We start from the raw sequence: 27,613 nt of genomic DNA, 5'->3' as shown, positions 1-27,613 counted from the left end.
CAGGGAGATCTGAGTGATCCCTCCACCTAGGGCTCACTCGTACTGGGAGCAGGGAGATGTGAGTGATCCCACCACCTACGGCTCACTCGTACTGGGAGCAGGGAGATGTGAGTGATCCTACGGCTCACTCGTACTGGGAGCAGGGAGATGTGAGTGATCCTACGGCTCACTCGTACTGGGAGCAGGGAGATGTGAGTGATCCCACCACCTACAGCTCACTCGTACTGGGAGCAGGGAGATGTGAGTGATCCTACGGCTCACTCGTACGGGGAGCAGGGAGATGTGAGTGATCCCCACCACCTACGGCTCACTCGTACGGGGAGCAGGGAGATGTGAGTGATCCTACGGCTCACTCGTACTGGGAGCAGGGAGATGTGAGTGATCCTACGGCTCACTCGTACTGGGAGCAGGGAGATGTGAGTGATCCCACCACCTACGGCTCACTCGTACTGGGAGCAGGGAGATGTGAGTGATCCCACCACCTACGGCTCACTCGTACTGGGAGCAGGGAGATGTGAGTGATCCCACCACCTACGGCTCACTCATACTGGGAGCAGGGAGATGTGAGTGATCCTACGGCTCACTCATACTGGGAGCAGGGAGATGTGAGTGATCCCCACCACCTACGGCTCACTCGTACGGGGAGCAGGGAGATGTGAGTGATCCCACCACCTAGGGCTCACTCGTACTGGGAGCAGGGAGATGTGAGTGATCCCACCACCTAGGGCTCACTCGTACGGGGAGCAGGGAGATGTGAGTGTTCCCACCACCTACGGCTCACTCGTACTGGGAGCAGGGAGATGTGAGTGATCCCACCACCTACGGCTCACTCGTACTGGGAGCAGGGAGATGTGAGTGATCCCACCACCTACGGCTCACTCGTACAGGGAGCAGGGAGATGCGAGTGATCCTACCACCTACGGCTCACTCGTACTGGGAGCAGGGAGATGCGAGTGATCCCACCACCTACGGCTCACTCGTACTGGGAGCAGGGAGATGTGAGTGATCCCACCACCTACGGCTCACTCGTACTGGGAGCAGGGAGATGCGAGTGATCCCACCACCTACGGCTCACTCGTACAGGGAGCAGGGAGATGCGAGTGATCCTACCACCTACGGCTCACTCGTACAGGGAGCAGGGAGATGCGAGTGATCCTACCACCTACGGCTCACTCGTACTGGGAGCAGGGAGATGCGAGTGATCCCACCACCTACGGCTCACTCGTACTGGGAGCAGGGAGATGCGAGTGATCCCACCACCTACGGCTCACTCGTACTGGGAGCAGGGAGATGTGAGTGATCCCACCACCTACGGCTCACTCGTACTGGGAGCAGGGAGATGCGAGTGATCCCACCACCTACGGCTCACTCGTACAGGGAGCAGGGAGATGCGAGTGATCCCACCACCTACGGCTCACTCGTACTGGGAGCAGGGAGATGCGAGTGATCCCACCACCTACGGCTCACTCGTACTGGGAGCAGGGAGATGCGAGTGATCCCACCACCTACGGCTCACTCGTACTGGGAGCAGGGAGATGTGAGTGATCCCACCACCTACGGCTCACTCGTACTGGGAGCAGGGAGATGCGAGTGATCCCACCACCTACGGCTCACTCGTACAGGGAGCAGGGAGATGCGAGTGATCCTACCACCTACGGCTCACTCGTACTGGGAGCAGGGAGATGCGAGTGATCCTACCACCTACGGCTCACTCGTACAGGGAGCAGGGAGATGCGAGTGATCCCACCACCTACGGCTCACTCGTACTGGGAGCAGGGAGATGCGAGTGATCCCACCACCTACGGCTCACTCGTACTGGGAGCAGGGAGATGCGAGTGATCCCACCACCTACGGCTCACTCGTACTGGGAGCAGGGAGATGTGAGTGATCCTACCACCTACGGCTCACTCGTACTGGGAGCAGGGAGATGTGAGTGATTCCACCACCTACGGCTCACTCGTACTGGGAGCAGGGAGATGCGAGTGATCCCACCACCTACGGCTCACTCGTACTGGGAGCAGGGAGATGCGAGTGATCCCACCACCTACGGCTCACTCGTACTGGGAGCAGGGAGATGCGAGTGATCCCACCACCTACGGCTCACTCGTACTGGGAGCAGGGAGATGCGAGTGATCCCACCACCTACGGCTCACTCGTACAGGGAGCAGGGAGATGTGAGTGATCCCCACCACCTACGGCTCACTCGTACTGGGAGCAGGGAGATGCGAGTGATCCCACCACCTACGGCTCACTCGTACTGGGAGCAGGGAGATGCGAGTGATCCCACCACCTACGGCTCACTCGTACTGGGAGCAGGGAGATGCGAGTGATCCCACCACCTACGGCTCACTCGTACTGGGAGCAGGGAGATGCGAGTGTTCCCACCACCTACGGCAGGGTGGAGGCAGTGCCAATATTCATGAGAATACTGTCCATCAATCCATTAACAACCAGTGATGTCTCTGACACATGAGGAACCTCATTATAAACCAGGGGAATTCTCTCTTACCATTGTCTTTGCCTTTGACGAAAGCTTCCCACTCCCGGAACCACTGCATGCTGATACAGTAGATGATGTTGGGAGACTCCTCCGCCTGGAAAGCTTTGTTTAGCTAAATATAGGAGAGATAAAGGGTGAGAAGTGTATTCTCTGTGGTTACAAGTTGCTGCCAATGAATCCTATTCACTCCCTGGCAGCTCAAAGGTTAATATGTCAAGATGTAACATATAGCGAGTTATGCACCTAGAAAAAATGTATCATTGTGGTGGAAATAGCACAAATGAGCTGTAAAATATAGAACAAACATAGTTTATCTTTCATCGGTCTAATCTGAAGTGATACAATTGATAGTAGAAGCTGATTGATGCTACACAGCACATTTGTGGTAATGTATTATATTATTATAAGCTATTATTGTTGTTATGTTTTGTTATAATGCATCATGTTATTATACAAGCCTGACAGTGTAGTATTTTCACTGAGCTGCGACTAAGAGGAGTTTCCATAGCTGACAATTGCAACATTCTTGCACAAAATGTCTTTTTCACATCACGGATGTTATTTTTCATGACTGCAATCAGCTAGGTGGCGCTGTTTCTAAATATCAAGATCACTCTCATACAGAGTTACACATCTGTGCTCACTCATCTCTATATAATTCAGTGCACATATGTATCGAAGCCAGTAAGAACCTCATAAGTTGAACTGGGGTTAGGGATTTAGGGAAGGTCCTGGATGCAGAAGATTGGCTGGATATATGGAGAGGTGCGGCCGAATAATCTATCAGCGTGCGTACTAAAGGTACTGCATATATGCTTTTATACCACTGGTACCTGGTTCCAACCAGGTTGCATAAGATCTATCCTAGTGTCCTAGTGTCTCTCCTCTTTGTTAGAGACAAGTTCTTTTCTCCATATCTGGTGGTCTGTCCGGTCAGACCGAGATTCTGGTCTGAAGTTCAAAATCTTACTGGAAGTTTAAAAGCTACAGATATTCTGTTCCATCAAAACATGTTTCCCCCTCTCCCCGGCCTAACAATAAATAATACATTTATCAGACACATGTAAAAAGTGTGGTCACCTGTTTAGTGGGCAGCTCCAGGAAAAGTCAGAGTCCAACAACTATAGCTGACCTCAGGAAAAAATTCTGGTACATCTGGAATAGTGTTTCCCAGACCCAGACCTCAGGGCTCCTCTAACAGTGCAGGTTTTCCATATCTCTTTTCTGGAGCACAGGTGTACTCATTACTGAGTGATACAATGTAACAGATCCACAGGTGGTGTAATTATCTCACTTGTCACCTGGAAAACCTGTCCTGTAAGGGGTCCTGAGGACAGGGATTGGGAAACGCTGATCTAGAAGATGGAGATTATGACCTATATACTGAGGAACTCATCTACCGTTCTATAAAGCCCGAGTTATCTGGACACAATTTATAATCCAGATTCTGTTCTTCCAGCTCGAGGCCACACGGCGAGGAAGCTCATTCTGAGCTTCCTATTTTCTTTTGTTGTTTCACTGTCTGTCCCCCATCTCCCCACTTCATCCCTCTTTCCATTTCTCCCCCTTTTATATTTTTTTTCTTAATTAAAATAAAAAACAGGCATGAAAATATCTTCATTTTCTTTTTTTTGTGTGTATTTTACATTTGCATTAATTTATATATGTTGTATCGTAATAAATTGCACTTTGATTACATATATCCTCTGCGTAGGATGTTTATCTGTTTTTCTTTTTGATTGAAATTATTTGATGTTGTTAATAAAACATAAAAAAGAAAAATACGTGCTCACACTACAATCTGTTTCTATAGATATTTCTGTACGTTCAAATAAAAATAAAGAACTTCTACAAGAGTGAAGATTGTTTTAAAGGATGTAGAGAGAGAAGCTGATTTTTACATATATTTATTGCCTAATTTCCTGTAGTACTAGTATCTGCCCCTCCCTCCCCTTCGACCCCCCTACTACTATCTCTGACCTCCCCCCCCCTCTTTTATAAACCATAAAAATGGGAGGAAACACCCTGTGTATTACTACATCATTGTTTATTCATGATCTTACTATTCATGTATTGAGAGTAACATGTTGCTGTTGACTATAATATTTCAGAACATTGTGTTTTTACCTTAATAAAGGTGTCGATCTCTGTTTTCCGGCGTTTTGCCAAAGCCTCGATTTCCACCTGACATATTGAGCAAACATACAGATGGTTTACAGCTGGTCCCCCACCAAACCTGTTGGGAGTAGGACACAATAGGTCACACCGGTGCTTTTCACTTGATATATATCACATATTTGGTCAGGCCCACAGACATATCTTAGCCAATCAGAAACAAACACCCTTATCTTTGATTGACTGCTTCACGGAGTATACAGTGTTGTAACAAGGAGCCATGGCGGCTGGAGACAGCACTTGCTCAGGCATCCACCTCCCCTCCATAGGTACAAAAGAGTGCGTGGCACCGTGGAGCGTTGGCAAAGGGGCGTGTCTAGAGGTTTAGAAGCACTGGCCTCCCTCCTGTCACCTCCCCTTCCAAACTATCTAAACTTTGGTCATTTTGGATTCACACACAGGACGATACTGTGGTGACCTGATTATTCTGGGTGTGGCCAGTTTAATGTATGCCTGTCACCTACACAAAGAGAAGGCAGCCATATTGTGGGATGAGTCAGTAATGAGGTCATATTTCAATCCCAAGGCCAAGCAAAATGTGGGCCGAGTAAGTAATTGTAGTAGAAAGAAAGGTGCTAAACACCTTATATATAAAATTCCAACACACGCTCGCTGCTCATATGTATTGTACTACAGTGCCATAATATGGCTGCCCCCGCTGTGACTAAGGATCGTTTCAGGTCTTCCCAGGTTTTGAGTAAAAGAATCATCGTCCAATTTGGCTATAAACATGAGCGGTTAAATAGGCCGAGATCCAGCAATACATTGATTGTCCAGCACAATACCACGGACTCAGTGACAAGATGTACCAGCTGCATTGTGGGTAGAGACGGAGAGGATCGGAGGTCTTACCTGTTGTACAAGTATTCCCATACGTTCTGAGGCAAGATCACAACCAGGTCATCGATATAATGGTATTTGTTGGGTGGAATTCCTGCAAAGGTAACAATATATACATACGTATGGGAGCAGATCCTAACAGACACGTATATATTCTATCTATATATCCTGGACACAGAGAATTGTGTGGTTTTCTCTCACAAACATCAAGAAACCTCTGAATAGAACAGAGCTCTTCTAACAGCCACAAAACGGGTGAAACGCTTTACTTTTCTTCACAACATATACTTTGTTATATTCAGTTTCTGAAGCGGAGGGAGACATTTTGTGGACTGAACCAATATTTCAGTCAGAAATCCGCTACATAACCTATAAGGCCAATATTTACGAGACCCTGGTCCCTAGTGACTATTGGTTCATGCCACAAAATGGCCGCCTTCACCGTTTGCAGGTGACAGCCGCCCACCAACAGACACCCCCGTCTCTCTGAGGCCTACCTCCATGGCAGCACAGGAAGCTCTGGTTACTTATGGGTCCTGGCTCTGCAAAAGTGTTGAACTTGTTGAGCCACTCGCGGGAGATGTAGAACTGGAGAAGACCCGATTCTTTCATCGCTGCCAGCGACACGACCTTCTGCCTCTCCCGCTCCGCCTCCTCGCTGCTCTTCCTGAGTACCGGACAGACGGACACGTCAAAAATGAGTGATGGTTAGTCAAATTCAGTACAAGCAGACACAAGGATCATCTGTAGCCAGACAGGTAACATAACAACGCGTCTATCCACTTACACTCACCTGTAGAAGAGGACGTAAGCCTCTGCGTTCTGTACAACCGTCTCGTGCACCTCCGTCACGTACTGGTCATCAAACTCGTACCACTGGCCGTTAATCACGTTCTGACAGTAAGATATGTAATGACCGCCTGTAATACGAGAGGACCGCGAGATTAAAGAGGGACGCTGACTTTTTACATAAATCCGTTTTGCACACTGGATATGTACACACATCAGAGTTTTTCTATGTTCCCTAAAACTTTAGACTTTTTGGACTGTGCTAAACAACAATATATCAGATGTATAAGTTAAAATGTAAGTTATAGTGACCCTTTAAAGCTTTCAAACAAATGAAGAATAGATATTTTTTCCCATTTATATAATCAGAAGGTCACAAAGGCTCGAGGTGTTTGAAACTTTCCTGAATTCAGTACCTTGGATTTCTTGATTCATTTAATAGAGATTGTAACATTACTTATCTACAAAGTAATATAGGTTATTAATTATTTATATTAAAAACGGGTAGCAATTATCATTTCCGGCAGATACTCCTATTAGTTATATCATCATTGGCGGACACTACTCTCTGTTGGGTCTACAGTGATTTTATTCCAATGCATGTCCACTCAAACTGTTTTGTCTGGGCTCCAATGTGTGTTCGTAGAACTGTATTACGATGTGCTACTAGAACAGATCTCACCGCATAATCCATTTCTCTCTGTGCCGCAATTCCGTCTACTAGCCAATATGCACCTTTACAGCCATCATCAACACTGAGTTATGATTGGCTGTTTCAGTGAGTGTAACTAATCGCAGTACAGGAAATCGTGCCGATCTCATGCAGACATTATAGATCTGTCAGCTGAGCTGAACGACATAAAGTCTGCAGTGCGTTGCAACTGAAAATAAAGGAGTTGGCTGCTTAGGTTAACGTTTAGGAACACAGGGTGAAATGCAAAACGTGCTAATGTTGGCTGCCAATAGGTGGCGCCAATAAATCACTTTCTTTGGCTTCTGTCTACTAATAGAAAAAGGGGGATATTTTAGTTCCCAAACAGAAGGTTAGTGATTGATAATTCAGATAATAATATAAATAATACCATCATTTTTCTATGTCTTCGACAGATAAAGTTTATAAACTTACTCCCCGCAGTCCCATGGTGGCAAATAACAGCCAGAAGGTCATAAGTGGTGATATGAGAGACGCACTCCTTCGCTAGGAAGGGTCGCAGATTCAGCCCCTCCAAGGGAAAAGAGACGTGGCTGCTGATCTTGAAAGAGTACATCACCTCGTGCCGGAAACGTTTCAAATGTATACAGAGGATCTGCAGAGAAACAGTGAGACCCGCGGATACAATGTTGAATGAATACTTTGGCTTGTACTGCCTGGATAAAACGTTTATTAGACTATATGCAGCAACACCTGTCATCATCAGCTATTTATATAGCGCCACTAATTCTGCAGCGCTGCACAGAGAGCTCACTCACATCAGTCCCTGCACCATAGGAGCTTACAGTCTAAATTCCCTAACATACATACACATACACAGACTAGGGTCAATTTAATAGCAGCCAATTAACCTACTAGTATGTTTTTGGAGTGTGGGAGGAAACTGGAGCACCCGGAGGAAACCCACGCAAACACAGGGAGAACATAGAAACTCCTCACAGATAAGGCCATTGTCGGGAATTGAACTTATAACCCCAGTGCTGTGAGGCAGAAGTGCTAACCACTGAGCCACTGTGCTGCGCAGAATGACAGACAAGAAGGAAGTCACAATCTGAAGAAGTATCAATTGTCATTATGTTTATTACCTTCTTGTTCATAAAACTACAATCACAAGCAGTAAGTATTTCAATAATTATTGCCAAAACAGTAAGCTTTTGGCTACACTATCATTAGGGTGCAGTAGCTTCTGACAGCCTCTGTGTGGCGCACATTGCTTTATAAGGATAGCACAAATCTCCTGAACTCCATGAACAGACTGAATCCTCATCTACAGAACAGACTTAACGGAATGTAAATTATGAAATAAATCGAAAAGTTTGACAACATTTAATTGTGCACGTTAGGACACTTTTTCTGATATCCTATGGGGAACACTGATGAAGGCACTTCCCGTGCTAACCATACGAGTGGGTACGCTCAGGAAGCTAGCATCTTTTCAAGCAAAACGTTAGACTCCAATGGGGCAGGGACTGATGTGAGCGAGTTCTCTGTAGAGCGCTGCGGAATTAGTGGCGCTATATAAATAACATGATTATGATGATGATGATGATGATGATGAAGTAGCACAGTCAGATAACATGGAAAAGTGACAGGAAGAGGAGAACTTACCTCCGGCAGCCGTAAAACTTTACAATATTTTACTCCATTGCGCAGCCTAAAAGAATTGAAAAGCAAATAATGGTCTCTCTGTTTCTAATATTATATATATATTATTGTATATTATACACACACATACAGCACTTACTTTTTACAGCGCTCACAGCTATACATGTTATCACCTAGGAAGAAACATATGAGGAGAGAGAAAAATATGACCTTAGTTGAGACATAAAAAAATGTTTAAAGGCGTGGGGGTAAATATATCAAGCTGTGGATTTGAAAAAGTGGAGATGTTGCCTATAGCAACCAATCAGATTCTAGTTATCATTTATTTAGTGCATTCTACAAAATGACAGCTAGAATCTGATTGGTTGTTATAGGCAACATTTCCACTTTTCAAACCCGCAGCTTGATAAATTAACCCCAGGCTTCTAAACTTCATTTCCCATAATGCCAACTAGTAGCCACCAATAGACACTGACGGAGGGGAGTCTGGGAGATGTAGTTCAGTGGCAGGAACTGTGAAATATGTGCAAATTCAAGCGATATATAACTTGTCATACATAAAGGTTAGGGCAATAATACAGAATAACAAATTGACAAAAAGATTAAATGGAAAGCACAATGGAGTATGCTGGTGATATATAAATATTACTACTACTGTAGTACTAATAATATTAATATTTTAGAAACAATATTTGTTTCAGTTTACACTTCTTCAGAAAACAGGCGGCCTATATAACCTATTATTATGTACATGATGTCTATGATATATTAATATATTAATTATTATATTATATATTAATAAGATGTAGATAATACATCCAAAAAAATATGAGGCATTTAATGACAATGAGCCTGATTCATTAAGGAAAGTTCAGCAAAAGTAAGTAAGTAGGGCAAAACCATGTTGCATCGGAGGGGGGAGGTAAATATAAAATGTAGGGACAGATTTATAGTTGGGGTAGGACATGTCCTAGATCAACTTTAAACTTCAGTGTACATATAAGCTATCAAGTATTTGTGTGCTACATGAAAAAACAGACAGTATATATCTTATATGCAAAACTAATAAACTAGATTGCACTGTAACATGGTTTTGCCCAGAACACTTAAGTAAGAAAACTTACTCAATTTTTTGCTTAACTTTCCTTAACGAATCAGGCCCAATAGCTTTTTCTCTATTACCCGGTAAAATCTAAACTAAGATAGTGACTACTTATACACAGCTACTCTTCACCATATTATATGAACAACCCAGGTGCCAAAACGATGTCAATGTAGAGAGGTTTGTTGCAGGCGATTCCAATTTTTTTGACACAACGTTTTGACCGATCCACCAGCCAAGTGTGGTCACGCGTCCTTGTAGAGGAGTACAAACTTCATGTTAATACATTGGAACAGAGCCGTAACTTAGAATTCTAGCGCCTGGGGTGAGAAAGACAAATGCCGCCCCCCTAGCCCTCAATTTTAGCAAAATGAACCTAAAATATTCCTAAATTGCGCCCCCCCCCCCTTTCAGCGTTGCGCCCTGGACGGTCGCCCCTGTCGCACAGCCCTAGTTACGGCCCTGCATTGGACCTCCCTGCGACACAGCCTATAAGCGTCTTCTAATCTACACCAAAACCAGCCACAGTGCCGACGACTTACCTAAACAAAGCAATTAATATGTGTTATGGTAAATTACCAATGCTATCCTGATTTTGCTGTTGATAAAATGAGAAACGTATGTGTCTTACCTTTTAATTCGTCAGCAGCAAAGAAAGCAGCAAGGCAGTCCTCCAGTGTGACTATCGGACCCCAGAACCAACTTGGAATGCAGGAGACCACAAACCTGAGAGGGGGGACACCCAGAAACACACAAGGGGTGCCAGGTCATACGGATGTTGTCGTTATGGTTAACACAATGCGCGTGCACACACACATACATACTACTAGTAGTTTGCTGGGGGTCCCTCTACTGGAAAACACTCCGTTTGCTAATTTGAGCAGGATCCCAGTCCGAATCAGATCCCTCCCTCCTACTAGATTGACCAGCAGAGATCCCTATTCTCCAGAATCACTGGAAACTTGTTTAATTAAGCAAACTGCAGCAGTCCAAGGGGACGGAACCCCATCAAAGTGCTGTTGTGGGCAACGGGTTAATAAAATTTTAACTGGAAAATCAATTTAAAATGTGGTGCTGCAGCTATAAACTGAGAATCAAATAAGACGCCACGCTACAAATTCTGCTTGTCGGTAGATAATGAGAAGGTCCTAACATTGGGGCGAACATGTCAGAGATAAAAATTCCATCTACAAATCATTACAGTAGAAATATAAATGACTTTATTGCAGAGCAAGAAGCATTACCCATCTGTATAATAAAACAAACAAATTGAATGAGAGATGTACAAGAGTGCAACCTGTTTCTTAAAGTGTCCTACCTATTAAAGGCGGATATTAAACCTGATTATCTGCGTCCTCCAATTGGGAGAAATATACCTGCCTAACAAATACTAAAGAAATGGTCATATCTGTCAGATTATAACTAATAACACACTCACTCTCTGTTTAGAACAATAAAGTAAAATAAAATGACTAATTGGTGGAACGGATACTTATATTGAACTTGACGGAGCGGGTACCTGCGGATATAGTCCATCAGGAAGGTCAGCCACCCCTGGGAGTTATAGTTCTCTCCGCAGGTGCCTGGTTTGGAGACAGCACTTTGATGAATGGTGGAGTGAAGCTTTGCCAGATCCTCCTTTCCTGGGATAGGCAGCGACAAGTCCTGAAAGGTCTCAATGGTGGTGGACACCTGTCCCAAATATAAAACGTGGGTCACTTTATGTTAAAGTTACAGTGTGACTGTACAACGCCAGACCACGAAATACCACGAGCAAAGCTCGGAAACATACCCGATCACATGTTAGACACTGTACCAAGCTTAGAATGGACCCGTCAAAGATATCGGATATGACGCTGCGATATTTGACCTCAGATCGGCGTTTCCCTCCGCTCAGGACTTGCGCTAAAAACAAAGCGAAAAAATAACCCAATAACGCTACTCGGAGCAGCTAAGACCGAGAGCCCATTTTGGGCTTAAGGCATAAATAATCTGCTAAAGCTTTTATAAAATGATTTAGAACAAAAATCCCCTTGCAGACTTAAAGAACAACTGAACACAAATATTTATTTTATTCATATGACGCATGAAGATGAATACAATATTTACCCTGAATGGCCACTGAGGTTTTGCTAAAAAAGTTTAAATTAAAGGGACTGTAACTTTATAGTTTTTATTTTCCCTTTATATTTGTTTAATATAAATACAGCGATAACTGCAAAAATAAATTGTTATAGGTTTTACCAAGTTTCTATGCTAGTAAGTCTGCTTGCAGTGCACTTGATTTAGTACAGTTCCGATATTTGCTTCCTCTTTCCCAGAATCCCTTTATTAGCAATGTTGTAAATATGGTAATTAGAAAACGAAGGGAAATCAGTAGACGACAGGTACAGATGGCACAGGGTCACGCTGTGATTCAAGGAGTGGGAAGGTTTAAACAGGGGACAATGGTCTGACTCATCCGTCTGGTACAGGGCAAGTAGTGAACAAATAATTGAAGAGACAGGAAATGACATTGCTGGGGAACGTAGTGATCTGGCAGCTAAATACAGACACACAGAGAACAGTGTTTAAATGGGCTCAGGGTCAAGGTTTATCTAGCACAATGTGCACTGAAAATAGAGCCATCTGCACAATTTTATGCTGGACTACATATGTGGCCTCTACAGCAAAAGCCAACAGAGACACTAAAAGGGACTCAGCCTGGTCAAGTGTGGCTAACGGATGACATTGATCCCTGCGTTGGCTACTGGAGAAGGCTACTGCTCAGTCAGCCCTTTCCAAGACGCCACCAGCCACCACTTCGGCCATGGTGAAAACATGCACTGAACTACAGCAACCAATCAGCAACTAGCTGCTGTCTAGAGCAAGTCACACAATGAAAGCCAGTGTCTGATTGGCTGCTATTGGTTGAAAGCAATCTTTGCCCTTAAATCAAATGTTAGCAAATGAGCCCGGTTATGTCGGCCGAACTAGACTTTGGGTCTTATTTTGCCCACTTACCTTTCTTTAAGACATACGAGTGTGCCGAGCGTAAGGGGCTGGAACGAGGTGGGCTGGTGGAGAGTTTAGGGTGCGAGTCGGTAAGGTGCGGGCTGCAGGGCCGGGAGGAGCAGTGCATGTAGGCCTCATTGTCAGGCTCTGGGGGGCGGAAGAGAAAAGGAAAAAATAGATCAGAGCTCCCCCCACATGCTCATTGGCTGCCCTAGCTGATCACATGACTTGTAGTTGTGCATGTACTCAGTTTGTGGACATGAATGCACTTATACAAAACTCCCAACAGTGAGTACAACACACACAATTTAATTCGCTAATCTGCATTCTAACAAATGCCCTCTAATTAATTACTGTAACCTTCTTAGTCCAAATACATTCTTACATCCACTCCCCAAAATCTCCTATTAAGTGCTAGGTATCAACACGTTAAAGTCACTATACAACCCAATTGTACGTGGGATGTACATTCACCTTAATTACTATGAATATTCCATCTAACAAATGGGTGTATGCAAAATGCAAACAGTATTGTTCCTCTGCAAAGTTTACCTTTAATTCCATGCAGCCAGATTGGTTGCTGTGCAGACAAATCACTGAACATCTATAGATACAACTACAATAGTGCCACTTAGTGGCCACATTGAATAATGACATCACACCTGCATGCTTTGCATTAACAAGCAATACTTTAGCAAAATAAAGCACCCCCAGGTTTAAGTGTAACCTTTACAAACAAGATGTAGAACCTAAAAAAGGTTCTATATCATAATGAGACATGTTATACGGCTGTTTCACCTGGTATCATTGCAGTGTCTACATCTGCGTCCTCATCTGCCTGTTCAGAGCTGGTTCTGCGGTGACAATACGACAGTCTTCTCTCCTTCAATTTTTCCTTCTCGGAGATGGACCTTCCAGCTTCTTCTCGGATCAACAGCTCCATCTCAGCCAACGAACCCACCCCTCCTCCCCCTTCTCCGTCACCCATTTCTCCTCCGGATTCACATGACAGGAAGTCATCCTCTGTGGTTCCTCGCTCAATCTCTCGCGGCTCTTCCCTCTCGTCCTCTTCCTGGTTATAAGACGGTATGGGCTCCTTCAGCTCTTCATGCAACTGGTCCATGAGACAACGGAGGAACTCCTGTGTGTCCTGTGAAACACAACTACGTGGGTGAGATACCCTGTTTATTAGCACCAGTTTTGGGTGGAATTCTTCTTTTATTACTGAAGTGAGACCAAATTTTGTGACCCACCTGTTGGGCATACCCTCGGAACAAGGGATTGACCAGCTTGATCCCATGGGAGAGGCTGGAGGGCACCACGTAACTAGGGCTGAACAGGAGATACAATTATTATCCAGTACATGTCATAAAGAAATCTACCTAAAGAGATCCTTTAACACCACATTGTCTAACTCACCAAACTACCGGATTGGCGCAGATCCAACCATTTTATGGTTGACCGTAAAAGCATAACGACCAAGTTCATCAAGTGATCACATTTTTATCGAGAAACGACAGAAAGCCAAATGTATTTCACGGAAGATCACAAAACATCGGTTTTAGCCCGATTGTATTTATATTGGCCGACAAAATCACCCAGTGTAGCCACCTAAAGTCTAACCAGGACGGGTGAATGTCCTTACCGCTTCTTGTGCCATAGCTCGGAGATCAGTTTCTGGTAACTCTTACACAGTGCCGGCTTCTTGTCTGTCCGTACAAGGCCACCGCATTCTAAAAAGAACTGGGTCAATGGAGGACTACAGGGAGGAACAGGTTAACCGTCAGTACAAGTTTTACCAGGCAACGTGCTGAACCAAAGCTAACAAACAGCATGTGGATTAGACGGTTACTTACCAGTTAGAGAGAGCTTGTAGGGCTGCATTCATGTAACAGGAATTACCAATGTTCTTCATTCCTGTAAGGCCTGGAGAAGAGAAACAGATAAATCATTATAATGCAGTATTACTGGGCCAAATAAGTCATCAGGTGGCGGATAAGACAGAGGTAAAATAATAACACAAGACAAAATGTACAGTGTATAAATGCAGTAAATAAAACCATCAATTCTAATACAATGTCCCTTTCCTTACAAAGAGTTTCCTCTGGCTGAACGCAATACAGCTCATTTTAATACATTAGAGGTAGAGTCAAATCCCCATCGTGCATTTCAGGGGGCCAGTAAAAGTTGGTGTTAAAAAAAAAATAAAAAAATAAAAATCTAACTTCAAGAAAGTCTAAAAACACCCAAAACTTCAAGTAAAATACAAAAAAAAAAGGAAAAAAGAAACACAGCAAGCTGCTTTCCCAGCCATGCAAACATATTAGACATGAAAAAAAGCCAAAACGCTGTAAAGTCATTGGTGTAATTAGACATATGGGGGCCCCATATAGACATGGCAGACAGGGAAGGTGGCCCCACACCGGCTGTACCTATGGTAATCCCGCCCTTGTATATAGGTGTGTTCATATAAAATAATAGACAGAGCAAACATACAGTGCAATAAACTGTACGGATGGGATTATGCAACTTCCAGATTATTAAAGCACAAACTACTGTACTCAACACTTGCAGCAATAAACAAAAGGAGAGTGAAAAAAAGGAGCGTATAACATGGGAACGGGTGACAATTGCATTAATTACAAACTTTAATTTACCATACACGCTAAAACTTAATTTGAATTAAAGGGATATCAGCATCAATATAACAAAAAACATAACTTTTACTGTTTAGCACACCACTAATTGATGCTTTTCCTATAACTGCAGATACATTTGAATACACAGAGCTGTGATTATTGATGTATTTATTACATATCTCTTTACATGTGATAACTGCTCATCTCCCCACTCACATTGTCTGTGTCCTGGGAGCTCTCACTGCAGGGCTGCTGTAAACCAATTAGATGTTTACTTTAGATTATGAATCCTCTGATCTTTACTTTATCATCATCATCATTTATTTATATAGCGCCACTAATTCCGCAGCGCTGTACAGAGAACTCGTTCACATCGGTCCCTGCCCCATTGGGGCTTACAGTCTAAATTCTCTAATATACACACAGAGACAGAGAGAGAGACTAGGGTCAATTTGATAGCAGCCAATTAACCTACCAGTATGTTTTTGAAGTGTGGGAGGAAACCGGAGCACCTGCAGGAAACCCACGCAAACACGGGGAGAACATACAAACTCCACACAGATAAGGCCATGGTCAGAAATCGAACTCATGACCCCAGTGCTGTGAGGCAGAAGTGCTAACCACTGAGCCATCATGCTGCCCATACTTTAGATTATAAATTCTCCGATCTTTACTTTAGTGCAGGGGTCGGCAACCCATGACCACTTCTGTCTGGCACGCCAGCGCTGAAGCAGCTCCCAGGTTTCTGGAGGAAGACGTGTCTCCAAAGGTAAGTAAGAGCAGCAAATTGGGGGACACATATAATTGGTATACTATGAACAGGGAGGATAACTATACAACATACTGTGAATTGGGGGACAACTATGTTTTATGATATGATTTGGGGGCACAACTTTGTGTCATGATATGAATTTGAAGCTCAACCATGTGGCATAACACAAAGTGGGGGCACTACTGTGTGGCATAACATAAACGTTTGTGCCATTACTATTAATATGATATTAGCATCATAAAATAAGACATAATAAATGTGTGTGTGTATATGTATAATTACATATTATATATATATATATATATATATATATATACACACACACACACACACACACACACACACACACACACACACACACACATATACACACACGCCCAAATGGCACACCTAGGCTTGACTAGATTTTAGCTGGCACAATGATAGTAGAAGGTTGCCAAATAGAAAACAGGAACAGATCACGAGAATTACTCCCAGCAGACAGAGGGTAATTGCATATACAGTTGTACCAGTGCTAAATGAACCAGAGAGTCTACTAGACGGACCATCTAATTCGTCGAACTGGCCAACCAATCAGTTCTGTGGAGAATACTATGAAACATTTCACACACTTCTGATTGGTTGGTTGGTCCAACCAGACTGGGAGACAATGAGGATCGTCATGTCAATTATTGAGCCTCAGAATGCATTAGCAATTGGGGGGGTGCTTTTTTTATCTTCTTCCTTTTCTTTTTTGAGCTTATTTTCTTCCCCTTCAGAATTGGCCGGGTCAATGACACACATAATTTCACTTTCTAAACTACATCAGACAAATGTATGAGAATATGAACTTGTCTTTAGTCCATCCAATCAGGTGCTGCTATCACAGTCCGACAGGTCTGTGAATGATATAAGCACTGGTGCCTATGGAGGGCAAGTGGCTCAGTGGTTAGCATGTCTGCCTTACAGCACTGGGGTCATGAGTTCAATTCCCGACCATGGCTTTATCTGTGAGGAGTTTGTATGTTCTCCCCGTGTTTGCGTGGGTTTCCTCCGGGTGCTCCGGTTTCCTCCCACACTCCAAAAACATACTGGTAGGTTAATTGGCTACTAACAAATTGACCCTAGTCTGTGTGCCTGTCTGTCTCTGTTAGGGAATTTAGACTGTAAGCTCCAATGGGGCAGGGACTGATGTGAGTGAGTTCTCTGTACAGCGCTGCGGAATCAGTGGCGCTATATAAATAAATGGTGATGATGATGATGATGATGATGATGATGATGAGGGCAACCTCTAGTTGCCTCAGTAACAGAACTCATTGGAGGATCCTTCCCCCATCCTGACCGTTATAAAGCAGCTGGGAATGGACAAGTCTTTTAGAACACGGCTTCTAAGCTGCTTTATAAACACATGCACATGTAATCTCATTAATATTTTTTATGAAAACATCTTTATATATCAATTCTTACAGAAATATCCTCAATTTGAGAACAAAAGTGGAGGAAACAGAAAATAAAACAATAAAAAGAGGAAAGACACCAAGAAAATGGGTTACAATACCCGGTTACAAGGAAGATAATATCCCGCTATGAATGGTTTGCTGCTGGTCACAAGAGAGATGCTGCTACAGACAATACTGACCATGCAGCTTCTAATCCAATAAGTGCACTTACCTCTGGGCTTCAGGTCATCTTCATCACTCTCGGACTCTCCATCGTCGGCTACTGCAATGGGCACAGACTTCAATGGGTGAGGAGTAGGAGGAACATCCTGGAGAAGGAGACAAATAGTGGACAAAGTTTACACACAGCACGGACAATATCCCGGCAGTGTGGCACCTTACAGGTCAACGAATGTTCTGACCACACAACATAGCAGTATGCTTAGGTAAGGTCATATCTATATGAGTGACTTATGTATAGGATATAGCAATGCGACAAATGTGATGACTATCCCAATTTGGAAAATAACACTTACTCCGTTTAAACCATTTATAGAGTTGGAATGATTAAGAAAATGCATTGATGTTTTTAGAAGACCTTTAACCATATCCCATAATAACATACCTCTAAGCGGTCCCTAGTTTGCTGGGACATCCCGATTAGAGGCCCTCAAAAGGGATGTGGTTTAGGGACCATGGGTGTGGTTTTGTCCAAATATGGTCATTTGTGGGTGGTTTGTGAGGGCGGGGCCTATTTTGACCACTTTCAGGATTCTGGGAGTTATATAGTAAGCCCAATTATACTGTCCTGTCTGTCCCCAGTGCAATCTGAGCATCCATGTAATGTTATATATATTTTACATAGGGGACAAGGTCACCCAATACCTCCCCATTTAATGTGTGGATGGTATTGGCTCTCTTTCCAGACGACAAGCTATTTATGAACGGAAATAAAAATAAAGCTAATATAAGACCTTAAAAACAGGTGCCCTCCTTCCTGGGCACAAATTAAATACTGAGGACGTATATAGGATGGGCATAGAGAGGAGGAGTAGAGTACAAACAAGTTTAAGTGGAATTTATGCTTTACTCCCAGCACAGCGCCCTCTATACCCAAGGTAGAGTAGTGTCCCCCAAATCAACTCCCGCTTGGCCTGGCCAATATTTAGAGCAAAGTGCAGGAGGGTCTGGGACCCCCGTAGATCCAGCAAACAGCGCCTACCCGTTAGGTTCTAAATTCATTTTTTATTTCAAATCTGAACTCCACCCAATAATATTTTCTTTAGCTTTGCATGGAGTGGAGTTTATAAAGAATTAAGAACCACCTGATCAGATATATGGTGGTTGTATTACAGTAACATTAAGAGATTCACAGTCAAGCATATAACAAATCAAAGTGTGAGACCTAGCAGCAAACAGGATCCATTATTACAAAATAATCATTATGGTGATTATATGATATTTAGTTACGTTGGACGGAAAAGAAGCCTAATCATTTTCATCTTCAGGCTAATGGGTACATTAAACCTGGACTGTATGTTGTATGGTGACATTCTGTTATACTGTATGTCATTCTTAATATCTGTTCTTATAGAAAACTGCAACACGGCCCTTGTTTCATAGGCAATTCTCAGTATCACCTCTCTGGTAATGTCTGTTGAATACTACAGGTACAAACAGCTACACAGTACCACTTATCTAGTTGTATGTTAGATATAACTTATTCTGTATGTCTGCACAGTACGATTTCTCTACTTCCTTTGCAGAGAGCCACTAAACTTGTTCTGTATGTCATTCTCAGTATCTGTTCCTTTGTGTATGTAATTACAGATACACATTAACAATTCCCTTGTTCTGTATGCTGAACACAACTCTCAGTATCATCTTATTCTGTACGGTTGGACAACTGCGCAGTACCACTTCCATATTTTTTTTTTATAACAATTGCGAATGGAAAAAAAAAGTCAACATTATTTTAATCCTTCCTTGATTTAAACCCTTATCATGTGGTCTGTACATACAAAGCAACGGATCATATGTTCAATTGTGTGATAACTATCCTTAGCATGTACAAAGGTCAGACACATCAGGCGAGCAGAAAAGGTCACAGAAGAAGACATTCAAACATGTACAGAAGGTCAGAGGTCAGGTCCTTGCACCCTTTACACACAGATTTAGGGACGCACCCTGTGGCTTAGCTTGGGGGAGGTGGACTGGGAGTGAGTAGGTGAAGGTGCCTGAGGATCCAGGAAGACCTCTTTCTCGCAGGCGTAGCACCAGACGCGGAAGGTGGTCAGGTTCACCGTGAGATCGTGCTTCTTAGCCTGAAAGTGCAGGAGAACACCGGCAGTGGTTTAAGTCATTTGCCGACAACAATCAGTCTACACATACACAAGACTTAGCGTCATGGGATCCCCCACCTGGGCGTGTAATGTACTGTGATCAGCGTAAGACTCGCCGCATCCCACGTACTGACAGCCGTCCTGAAAGCAGAAAGCAGACGTTATACACAAGAAGAATCAGATCTACCACACATCTCACTAGGGCAGGGGTAGGCAACCTGCGGCTCTCCAGGTGTTGTGACACTACAAGTCCCAGCATGCTTTGCCAGTTGATAACGCCTTGTGGCGCCTTATAAATAAAAATGAATAATAATAATAATAATAATAACCAGCAGATAGGTGGCAAGGCATGCTGGGATTTGTAGTTTCACAACACCTGGAGAGCCCCAGGTTGCCTACCCTTGCACTAGGGTATAGAAGAAGTGTCTATCACTTGCTCAGTTTAAAGGCCAGTTACCTGCAGACAGGCCCATAGGTTGGGTCCGCCAGCTCCACATGACTCGCATGATCCCTACAGAAAGAGATAGGGAACAGGTGAGGCCAGAAAGAAGTAATTCAGAGTAACAACCTAACGTTTAGTTATTTATTCATTATTTCTGCAGAAATTAAAGCGGTTGTACACCTTTATACAACCCATGCTAGCTAGGTACCCCTCTTATGTACTCTACCGCAAGCACTGGATGTAACATGAGCCTTTCTGAATATACTAGGAAGAAACAGTAGTGACAACAAAGTCTCATCCTACGGTGTTACCAAATGAGACATAGGCATTAAAATAATAACAAACAAAACAGACAAGATAAAGTTAAAACAGGAGAAAGAGTTTTGAGAGACCGACCCTCTTTTCAAGTGCTGGGAATATAATAAATGTACTGCCATAGATAACTTATACACAAATGGGACATTAAAAACAGTGAGTTCCCATTATAATTTCTTAGCTGGATGCAGTAACATGAACAAGAGGCTGATCAGATATGTAAACAAACCATTATACAACGAGAACAAAAACTTCACGCCGGCACATGGAAAAAGGGCTGAATTTGTGAGCAGGACACATAAGTCTGGGCCAAGGATGGCACTATTCTGTCAGCCATAAATCTGTTGTGAGGCGGAGCAGAGGCAGAACTGCCGAGCTGTGGTCCCCGCGGTACAGGGGGGGCAGGAAAGAGGGAACTGGGCCCCCGACCGTCTGCATCTGTCGTGCAGCGGGCCCCATTATCTCCATGGGCCCCAGTGCATAGCCCCTGCTGCACCAATGATAGTTCCGCCACTACAATGGAGGACGTACACGTAAGAGTTACAAGCTCCTGTTCTAATGGCCGATTAATCTCTGGCCAATTAAGTACTGTAACTCCTGTACATATTACAGATATGTGCAGAAGTTTCAATTCCTGATTGGAAACGGCTTCAAGTCTGCCTTCGGTCCCTCACAGGAAGCCAGCACCGCCATTGCAGAGTCTGGCAAAAGGCAGGGCGAGTCCTTCATTCACTTCATCTCTGTGCTGGAAACAAATAGACACCCTGAAGGGTCATGGATAATGAGAGCTAAAGGCAGAGGAGTCAAGGAGGAAACACAGACATCAGTGCTGCATGTTACAGTAAGGGATTTTATATAGCATTAAAAAACAAAGCGATTCATAGGAGCCGGTTTTGGCACCCCCAAAATTTTTGCTGGTGCAAGCATTAACCATGTATATGCATGGCATTTTTCAGTGTTAGGGGGGGTGTTGTGTCTTATGATGTAATTAAGTATGTCGGTGTGCTTTTTGGCCAATGTACTTTCATTCATATGTTCCCCCATTCTTCAATGTTTATAACTTAAACATTATATTATAACTTAAACCCGCGGCTCCCAGGGGTGCCGCGGGCCAGCCATAGAAAAAACAAAACACATAAACTTACCAATCCGCGCGGCGCCGGGACCCAGCATGGGAGCTGAAGCGCGGATTGGTAAGTTTATGTGTTGTTTGTTTTTTCTATGGCTGGCACGGGGCAGAGTGAGAGAGGGCAGAGGAGGGGGACATTGTGACAGTGGAGGGGGATAGCGTGAGAGAGGGCAGAGGAGGGGGACATTGTGACAGAGGAGGGGGACAGTGTGAGAGAGGGCAGAGGAGGGGGACATTGTGACAGAGGAGGGGGACAGTGTGAGAGAGGGCAGAGGAGGGGACATTGTGACAGAGGAGGGGGACAGTGTGAGAGAGGGCAGAGGAGGGGACATTGTGACAGAGGAGGGGGACAGTGTGAGAGAGGGCGAGGGGGACAGCGTGAGACAGGGCAGAGGAGGGTGACATTGTGACAGAGGAGGGGGACAGCGTGAGAGAGGGCAGAGGAGGGGGACAGCGAGAGACAGGGCAGAGGAGGGGGACAGCGAGAGACAGGGCAGAGGAGGGGGACAGCGTGATAGAGGGCAGAGAGAGGGGGACCGCGTGACAGAGGGCAGAGAGAGGGGGACAGCGTGACAGAGGGCAGAGAGAGGGGGACAGCGTGACAGAGGGCAGAGAGAGGGGGACAGCGTGACAGGGGGCAGAGAGAGGGGGACAGCGTGACAGGGGGCAGAGAGAGGGGGACAGCGTGACAGGGGGCAGAGAGAGGGGGACAGCGTGACAGGGGGCAGAGAGAGGGGGACAGCGTGACAGGGGGCAGAGAGAGGGGGACAGTGTGACAGGGGGCAGAGAGAGGGGGCAGAGAGAGGGGGCAGCGTGACAGAGGGGACAGCGTGAGAGAGGGCAGTGTGCAGAGGGGGAAGTGTGCAGAGGGGGCAGACGGGGCAATGTGAGAGGGGGCAGACGGGGCAATGTGAGAGGGGCAGCGTGTCTGGATGCAGAGGGGGCATTTTTGCATACAACTAAATAAGTATTTCTGTCCTGACCTAAATACTTATTACATTTTTTTGACCCAACTATTTGTAAAACAGGGCTGCTCAGTAATTATTTTGGAGCGGTGCCTTGAAAAAATTATGGAGACTCTAAGGGTGCCACGAACTGCAAAAGTTTGGGAACCACTGACTTAAACTGTTTATTAATTTATTATTTGTAAGTTATTTACATATTATAAAAATGTGCCTATGGGCTAAACATATAGAAAGATATACATGAATAACACCTGTTTTATTGCACTTTTGTGATGTTGTTCATGCTGTGTCGTAGTGTGTATGGATAGTAGGCCTGCATAAGAGAATAGAGTATATTACACTTGGGGCCTGATTCATTAAGGAACTTAAATTAAGAAGTTTCTTATTTCAGTCTCCTGGACAAAACCATGTTACAATACAAGGGGTGCAAATTAGTAATCTGTTTTGCACATAAGTTAAATACTGACTGTTTTTCATGTAGCACACAAATATCAACTTTACATTTCAATGTACAAATAAGCTATCAAATATCTGTGTGCTACATGAAAAAACAGTCAGTATTTAACTTATGTTCAAAACAGAAAACTAATTTGCCAAAAATATCCACAAGATCATCAGAGCGAAGGACGTTATGGAGTCTGTTCCAGGGCTCCCTGTGGCTACGGCCAAACACGTCTGGGAGAATGTGGCCTCTAAGAGGCTGACTAATAGACACAAGGACATTGCATGGATGGCTATCCAGGGGGGTCTGCCTCTCAGGACATTCATGCACTCCCGGAACCTGTGCAGATATGTTCACTGCCCCTTTTGTATCACCAGAAGGGAGACTGATCAGCATATCTTTTGGGACTGCCCCACTGCACAGGCACTGTTGGATGCCCTGGAACATAAACTTAAGGACAGTGTGCCCAGGACTTGCCTTTCATACCATTCAGTATTTTATGGATTATTTCCTGGGACCCACATCATTGAGGCAACCCAGGAGGCCTGGCGCCTTATGAACTGTTTTAAGGACGCTATGTGGCTTGCCAGGAATCATCTTGAAGCGGGAGAAGATGACCATCCAGGACTGTCGCAGGATGATCCACAGCCTACTAAGAGACTATAACACCCTTGACAGTCCTGAGGAAGAAGAAGACGACGATTGATTGATTGCTATTGATTGTTGTCTCCCTCTTTTCCGCACTGTCTTTTTTATCAATAAAATCTTTGGTTTGTGCTTCCCCTCCCTTACCCCCTCCAACCCATTCCCCTTTCACAGCTTGAAGTATTATTGAATGTAATGTCTATTTATGCACCCCTCTCTTTGTGTCTGTCCTCAATAAAAACTTTTTGCTCGTAACTCCCCCACCCTACCCCTCTCACCTACCTCCCCCTCATATCCAATGTTTTTTATTGTACTGTGATATGGTTTAAAGTTTGAATGGTTAGTGCAGTACTTGATGGATATAGTGTAGGATGTCATATCTTGTACTCTATGCCCTGTATTGTACTAAAATGTATGCATGATCATGTCTTACGGTGTACTGTGTACACTTGAATGAAACGTATGACCTGTGTTTTTTGTACTTTATACAAATAAAGCTACTTTTTCAATCAAAAATCAGATCCGGAAGTTGGAGCGCCAAACGTTCCGATCTCTTAGATTTGGCAACACACGTCTACGGTCATATCTGACCGGTTAGCCAGTGTACGGCCAGCATAACTTACCTTGGATTTTAAGATCAGATCCTCCTTGGTGACTTCTCCGATTGAATCTAGATGAGGACAGAAATCTTCAATCTCACCCATGTTGATTGGAAGGATCAAGGCAGAGCCAGGGTGACGGCCTCAGGCGTCCTCAACAGGTCCCAGCCATGGAGCTGAAAAGTCATGGACGGCCTGAGAAAGCAGGAATAATAGGAGTTATCTTACATGGAAACATAACCGGACAGTTGCCAACAGCCCCCATTTTTTGAATCTTAAATGGGTGTGGCTTTCTTAGAATGGGTGTGGCTTGATCAGAATGGGTGTGGTCTCATCCTCAATGGCTTCATTTGTCCTGATTTTCTGCTTGCCAATCAGATATGCATGCATACAATTGCTCAATAACGGCTTAACGAGTTGTGTAAACCCCATGGATAAAACACAAACTGTTCAGCCAATTCACTAGACCAGTGACATCAATTTGTGCAACAGTGATGTCACTAGGCTGTAGTAAATTGATTGGCTTATTGGTTCAGCACACAAAACTGCCTGCCTGCACTGTGCAAAGGTGACAGGTGCTCTTTAAAGGACCCAGTGACTCATCATTATTTACAACACAACACTGTGCTCAGCCTTAATACTTATTTTGCCGCGATCCCTGCAATGTTACCATAGCAACTACAACCAGGGTTCATCCGACAAAGTAATGTCCTAGAACTCACAAGGACATAAATTCACAATAAGCTGAAGTGGATATTTTATGAGTATAAAAGGAAATCTTAATTCCAAAGTTTGTATTTGCAGCTATAATAAACACTATAAATTAGCATCTACAATACAATATGGTGATTTGTGTGTTACCTGAATAAGCAGTACACAGTCTAAATGTAACTGGAAATTTGGCAATTGAGGTTGAATTACAAATCTCAACACTCAATGCCAGTAGTGGGGAACCGGTATACCCCAGTAACTTAAGCCTGGGTTTAAGGATCCCCTGTACCTGGGTTGAGCAGATTCAAATACAACACAAACGACATTTCTACTGCATAATATAAGGTTACAACAGGAAACTCCAGCTAAAGACATTAAAATGCTGAATCACTGTAGGTTGAGAACAGTGCTGATCTAGAACAAAACACTGCTTCATTTACTGGACCCCCCTCCGCTTTGCAAGAAACTTGAAATTGCTCACTTTATTATTAATACTATTATTATTATTATTATTATTATTATTATTATTATTATTAACAATCTTTATGTTCCGCAGCAAGCGCCGTACAGAAGGCAAACAACAAAGACAGTACATGGTATAACAGTACACTACAGTAAACAACACTACAACCCTCAACACAGCTACTAATAGCCTGGATGGTTAATGGAGTGCAAGTGGTATATTCAGCGCAGGATGAAACCTGTGCCCATTAGCGTGGACGCAACTAACACATACTTACCAACTTTCTGTTGGAGAAATCCAGGAGCCTGCAGAGGAGGTGGGCGTAACGGGGGTGCGTCATTTTGGACCCGCCCCCGTGACATAATGACGCACGCGCGTCATTTGACAGTGGGGGCGGGGCCAAACGCCGCGATTCACCGGGAATTGCAGCGTTTGGGACTTAATTCTGCCCACTTCACTAGGAAGTGGGCAGAATTATCCAGATGCGGGGGATTGCCACACTCGCCCGGGAGATTCTCGCAAAATGCGGGAGTCTCCCGGATATTTCGGGAGAGTTGGCAAGTATGAACTAACAGGTTTAGAGCCACTTAAAGAGGTGCGAAGACAATGTAAGAGTGGAATCAATGGGCAGAGAGCCCAAGGAGGAGGTGCGCAGTATAGCTGGGGAGAAAAAGTTATAGGTAATGAAAGCAGGAAGGAAGAGGGCCCTGCTCAATAGAGCTTACGATCTAAAGGGAAAGGGGCAGACAGACGGTTGACACATGGGGGAGGGATTAGGACGTTTTAGGCAACTTGCAAGTCAACTAACTAGAACTATGGATTATCATTCTGTGAAAGAAACTAATATATATATATATATATATATATATATATATATATATATATATATATATATATATATATATATATTGCTGCTGTTCCAATCAGGGGAAGACATCAACAGAAGACTCAACATCTTGGTAACCCAACCCAAAGGTGATCTCTCCCTTGCAGAGCAGCTGACAAACTTTTTCTATATAAACCTAACACAGACACAGTGTTAAAACTTGGACCTCTATCATTATCTGTAGTTCCTTACAAATCAACAATCATCATCATCATCACCATTTATTTATATAGCGCCACTGATTCCGCAGCGCTGTACAGAGAACTCGCTCACATCAGTCCCTGCCACATTGGAGCTTACAGGCTAAATTCAATAACATACACACACAGACAATAATAATAATATATGTGAGCATTGCCAACTTGATATAATATTAAAGTCCAATTAGTATATACCAGAGAATATTTTAACCTTAATGCTATATGCCAATCTTTGCCAGTACTATGTGAATCCTCTGAGCTACGGCTATAGGATGATGGCGGCTAATACTTCTATGTGGGTGTGTATGGGTGGGCATTCATTTAACGTATGCAGCATAGGGAAGACCCTACTGCCAGCTTGTCAGGGTATAGACCACATTGTCCCCTTTATGTATTATAGACTTACAACATGTACACAAACAGGCCTGCTCCCTCTCCATTGACAGGAATATTAATGTCTGTATGTAGGAGTGGGGTTATTTATCTATGTATGCCATCAGACCTTATGTTCTTTATGCATAGAGTAACCAGGGATTTGTCATTGCTTATAAATCGGGGTCATCTCAGCTCCCTGCATTTACCAGCCATGGCAACTTGCAATTAATTCCATTGGTTATACATAATTAAATCCTATTAAAACCATGTAATAGCTACGGCCCTCTTCAGCATACATTATATATATATGTATAGTGCACAGCTATTGTCAGCTCACAGGTCTCTTGGTATGTGTCTGTATTGTATAGTATAGTATATTATATTATATGATATGATATATTATATTATATATTATATTATAGCCTGGCTCTCACCTATGTCCCAGGCTGGATGCTGCTTACCTCCCTACGCTATGCCAGCCTGTGCACGGCTCCCCATCTTTTCTGCAGCTGTTGACGGCTGATCCATGACTCCGCCCACGCTGCCAGGACTA

General features: G+C 43.9%; 1 protein-coding gene and 1 long non-coding RNA gene across 4 annotated transcripts in view; both read right to left on the bottom strand.

Annotated features, from left to right (window-relative positions):
- Window positions 1-27,610, bottom strand: part of USP20 (ubiquitin specific peptidase 20) — a 33,324-nt gene extending 5,714 nt beyond the window's left edge. Inside the window, exons 1-22 of one of the 3 annotated variants that reach the window (XM_075185186.1) lie at window positions 27,522-27,610; window positions 24,450-24,620; window positions 20,346-20,399; window positions 19,967-20,029; window positions 19,733-19,870; window positions 17,779-17,875; window positions 14,574-14,643; window positions 14,363-14,476; window positions 13,971-14,049; window positions 13,516-13,867; window positions 12,727-12,864; window positions 11,516-11,628; window positions 11,243-11,415; window positions 10,355-10,449; window positions 8,761-8,794; window positions 8,625-8,670; window positions 7,431-7,611; window positions 6,309-6,435; window positions 6,013-6,182; window positions 5,528-5,609; window positions 4,628-4,736; window positions 2,510-2,612 (exon numbers count right to left, since the gene is read on the bottom strand). In XM_075185186.1, the coding sequence (XP_075041287.1) occupies window positions 2,510-2,612; window positions 4,628-4,736; window positions 5,528-5,609; window positions 6,013-6,182; window positions 6,309-6,435; window positions 7,431-7,611; window positions 8,625-8,670; window positions 8,761-8,794; window positions 10,355-10,449; window positions 11,243-11,415; window positions 11,516-11,628; window positions 12,727-12,864; window positions 13,516-13,867; window positions 13,971-14,049; window positions 14,363-14,476; window positions 14,574-14,643; window positions 17,779-17,875; window positions 19,733-19,870; window positions 19,967-20,029; window positions 20,346-20,399; window positions 24,450-24,530 (2,419 nt within the window). In that variant the 5' untranslated portion in view covers window positions 24,531-24,620; window positions 27,522-27,610. Of the gene's footprint in view, window positions 1-2,509; window positions 2,613-4,627; window positions 4,737-5,527; window positions 5,610-6,012; window positions 6,183-6,308; window positions 6,436-7,430; window positions 7,612-8,624; window positions 8,671-8,760; window positions 8,795-10,354; window positions 10,450-11,242; window positions 11,416-11,515; window positions 11,629-12,726; window positions 12,865-13,515; window positions 13,868-13,970; window positions 14,050-14,362; window positions 14,477-14,573; window positions 14,644-17,778; window positions 17,876-18,171; window positions 18,340-19,732; window positions 19,871-19,966; window positions 20,030-20,345; window positions 20,400-24,449; window positions 24,621-27,494 lie in introns of those variants that run through there. The other 2 variants (XM_075185187.1, XM_075185188.1) reach the window with 2 other exon arrangements.
- Window positions 551-2,479, bottom strand: LOC142101696 (uncharacterized). Its single transcript, XR_012679131.1, has 3 exons — window positions 2,389-2,479; window positions 624-672; window positions 551-573 (listed from the first exon to the last, which is right to left on the bottom strand). It is a non-coding gene; the product is annotated as an uncharacterized LOC142101696 (long non-coding RNA).
- Window positions 27,611-27,613: the final 3 nt, after the last annotated feature.

This window comes from Mixophyes fleayi, chromosome 9 (assembly GCF_038048845.1).
Source record: "Mixophyes fleayi isolate aMixFle1 chromosome 9, aMixFle1.hap1, whole genome shotgun sequence".
Lineage (NCBI taxonomy): Eukaryota > Metazoa > Chordata > Amphibia > Anura > Limnodynastidae > Mixophyes > Mixophyes fleayi.
Note: the sequence above shows the minus strand (reverse complement) of the source record. Positions and strands in the feature narration are given on the sequence as shown.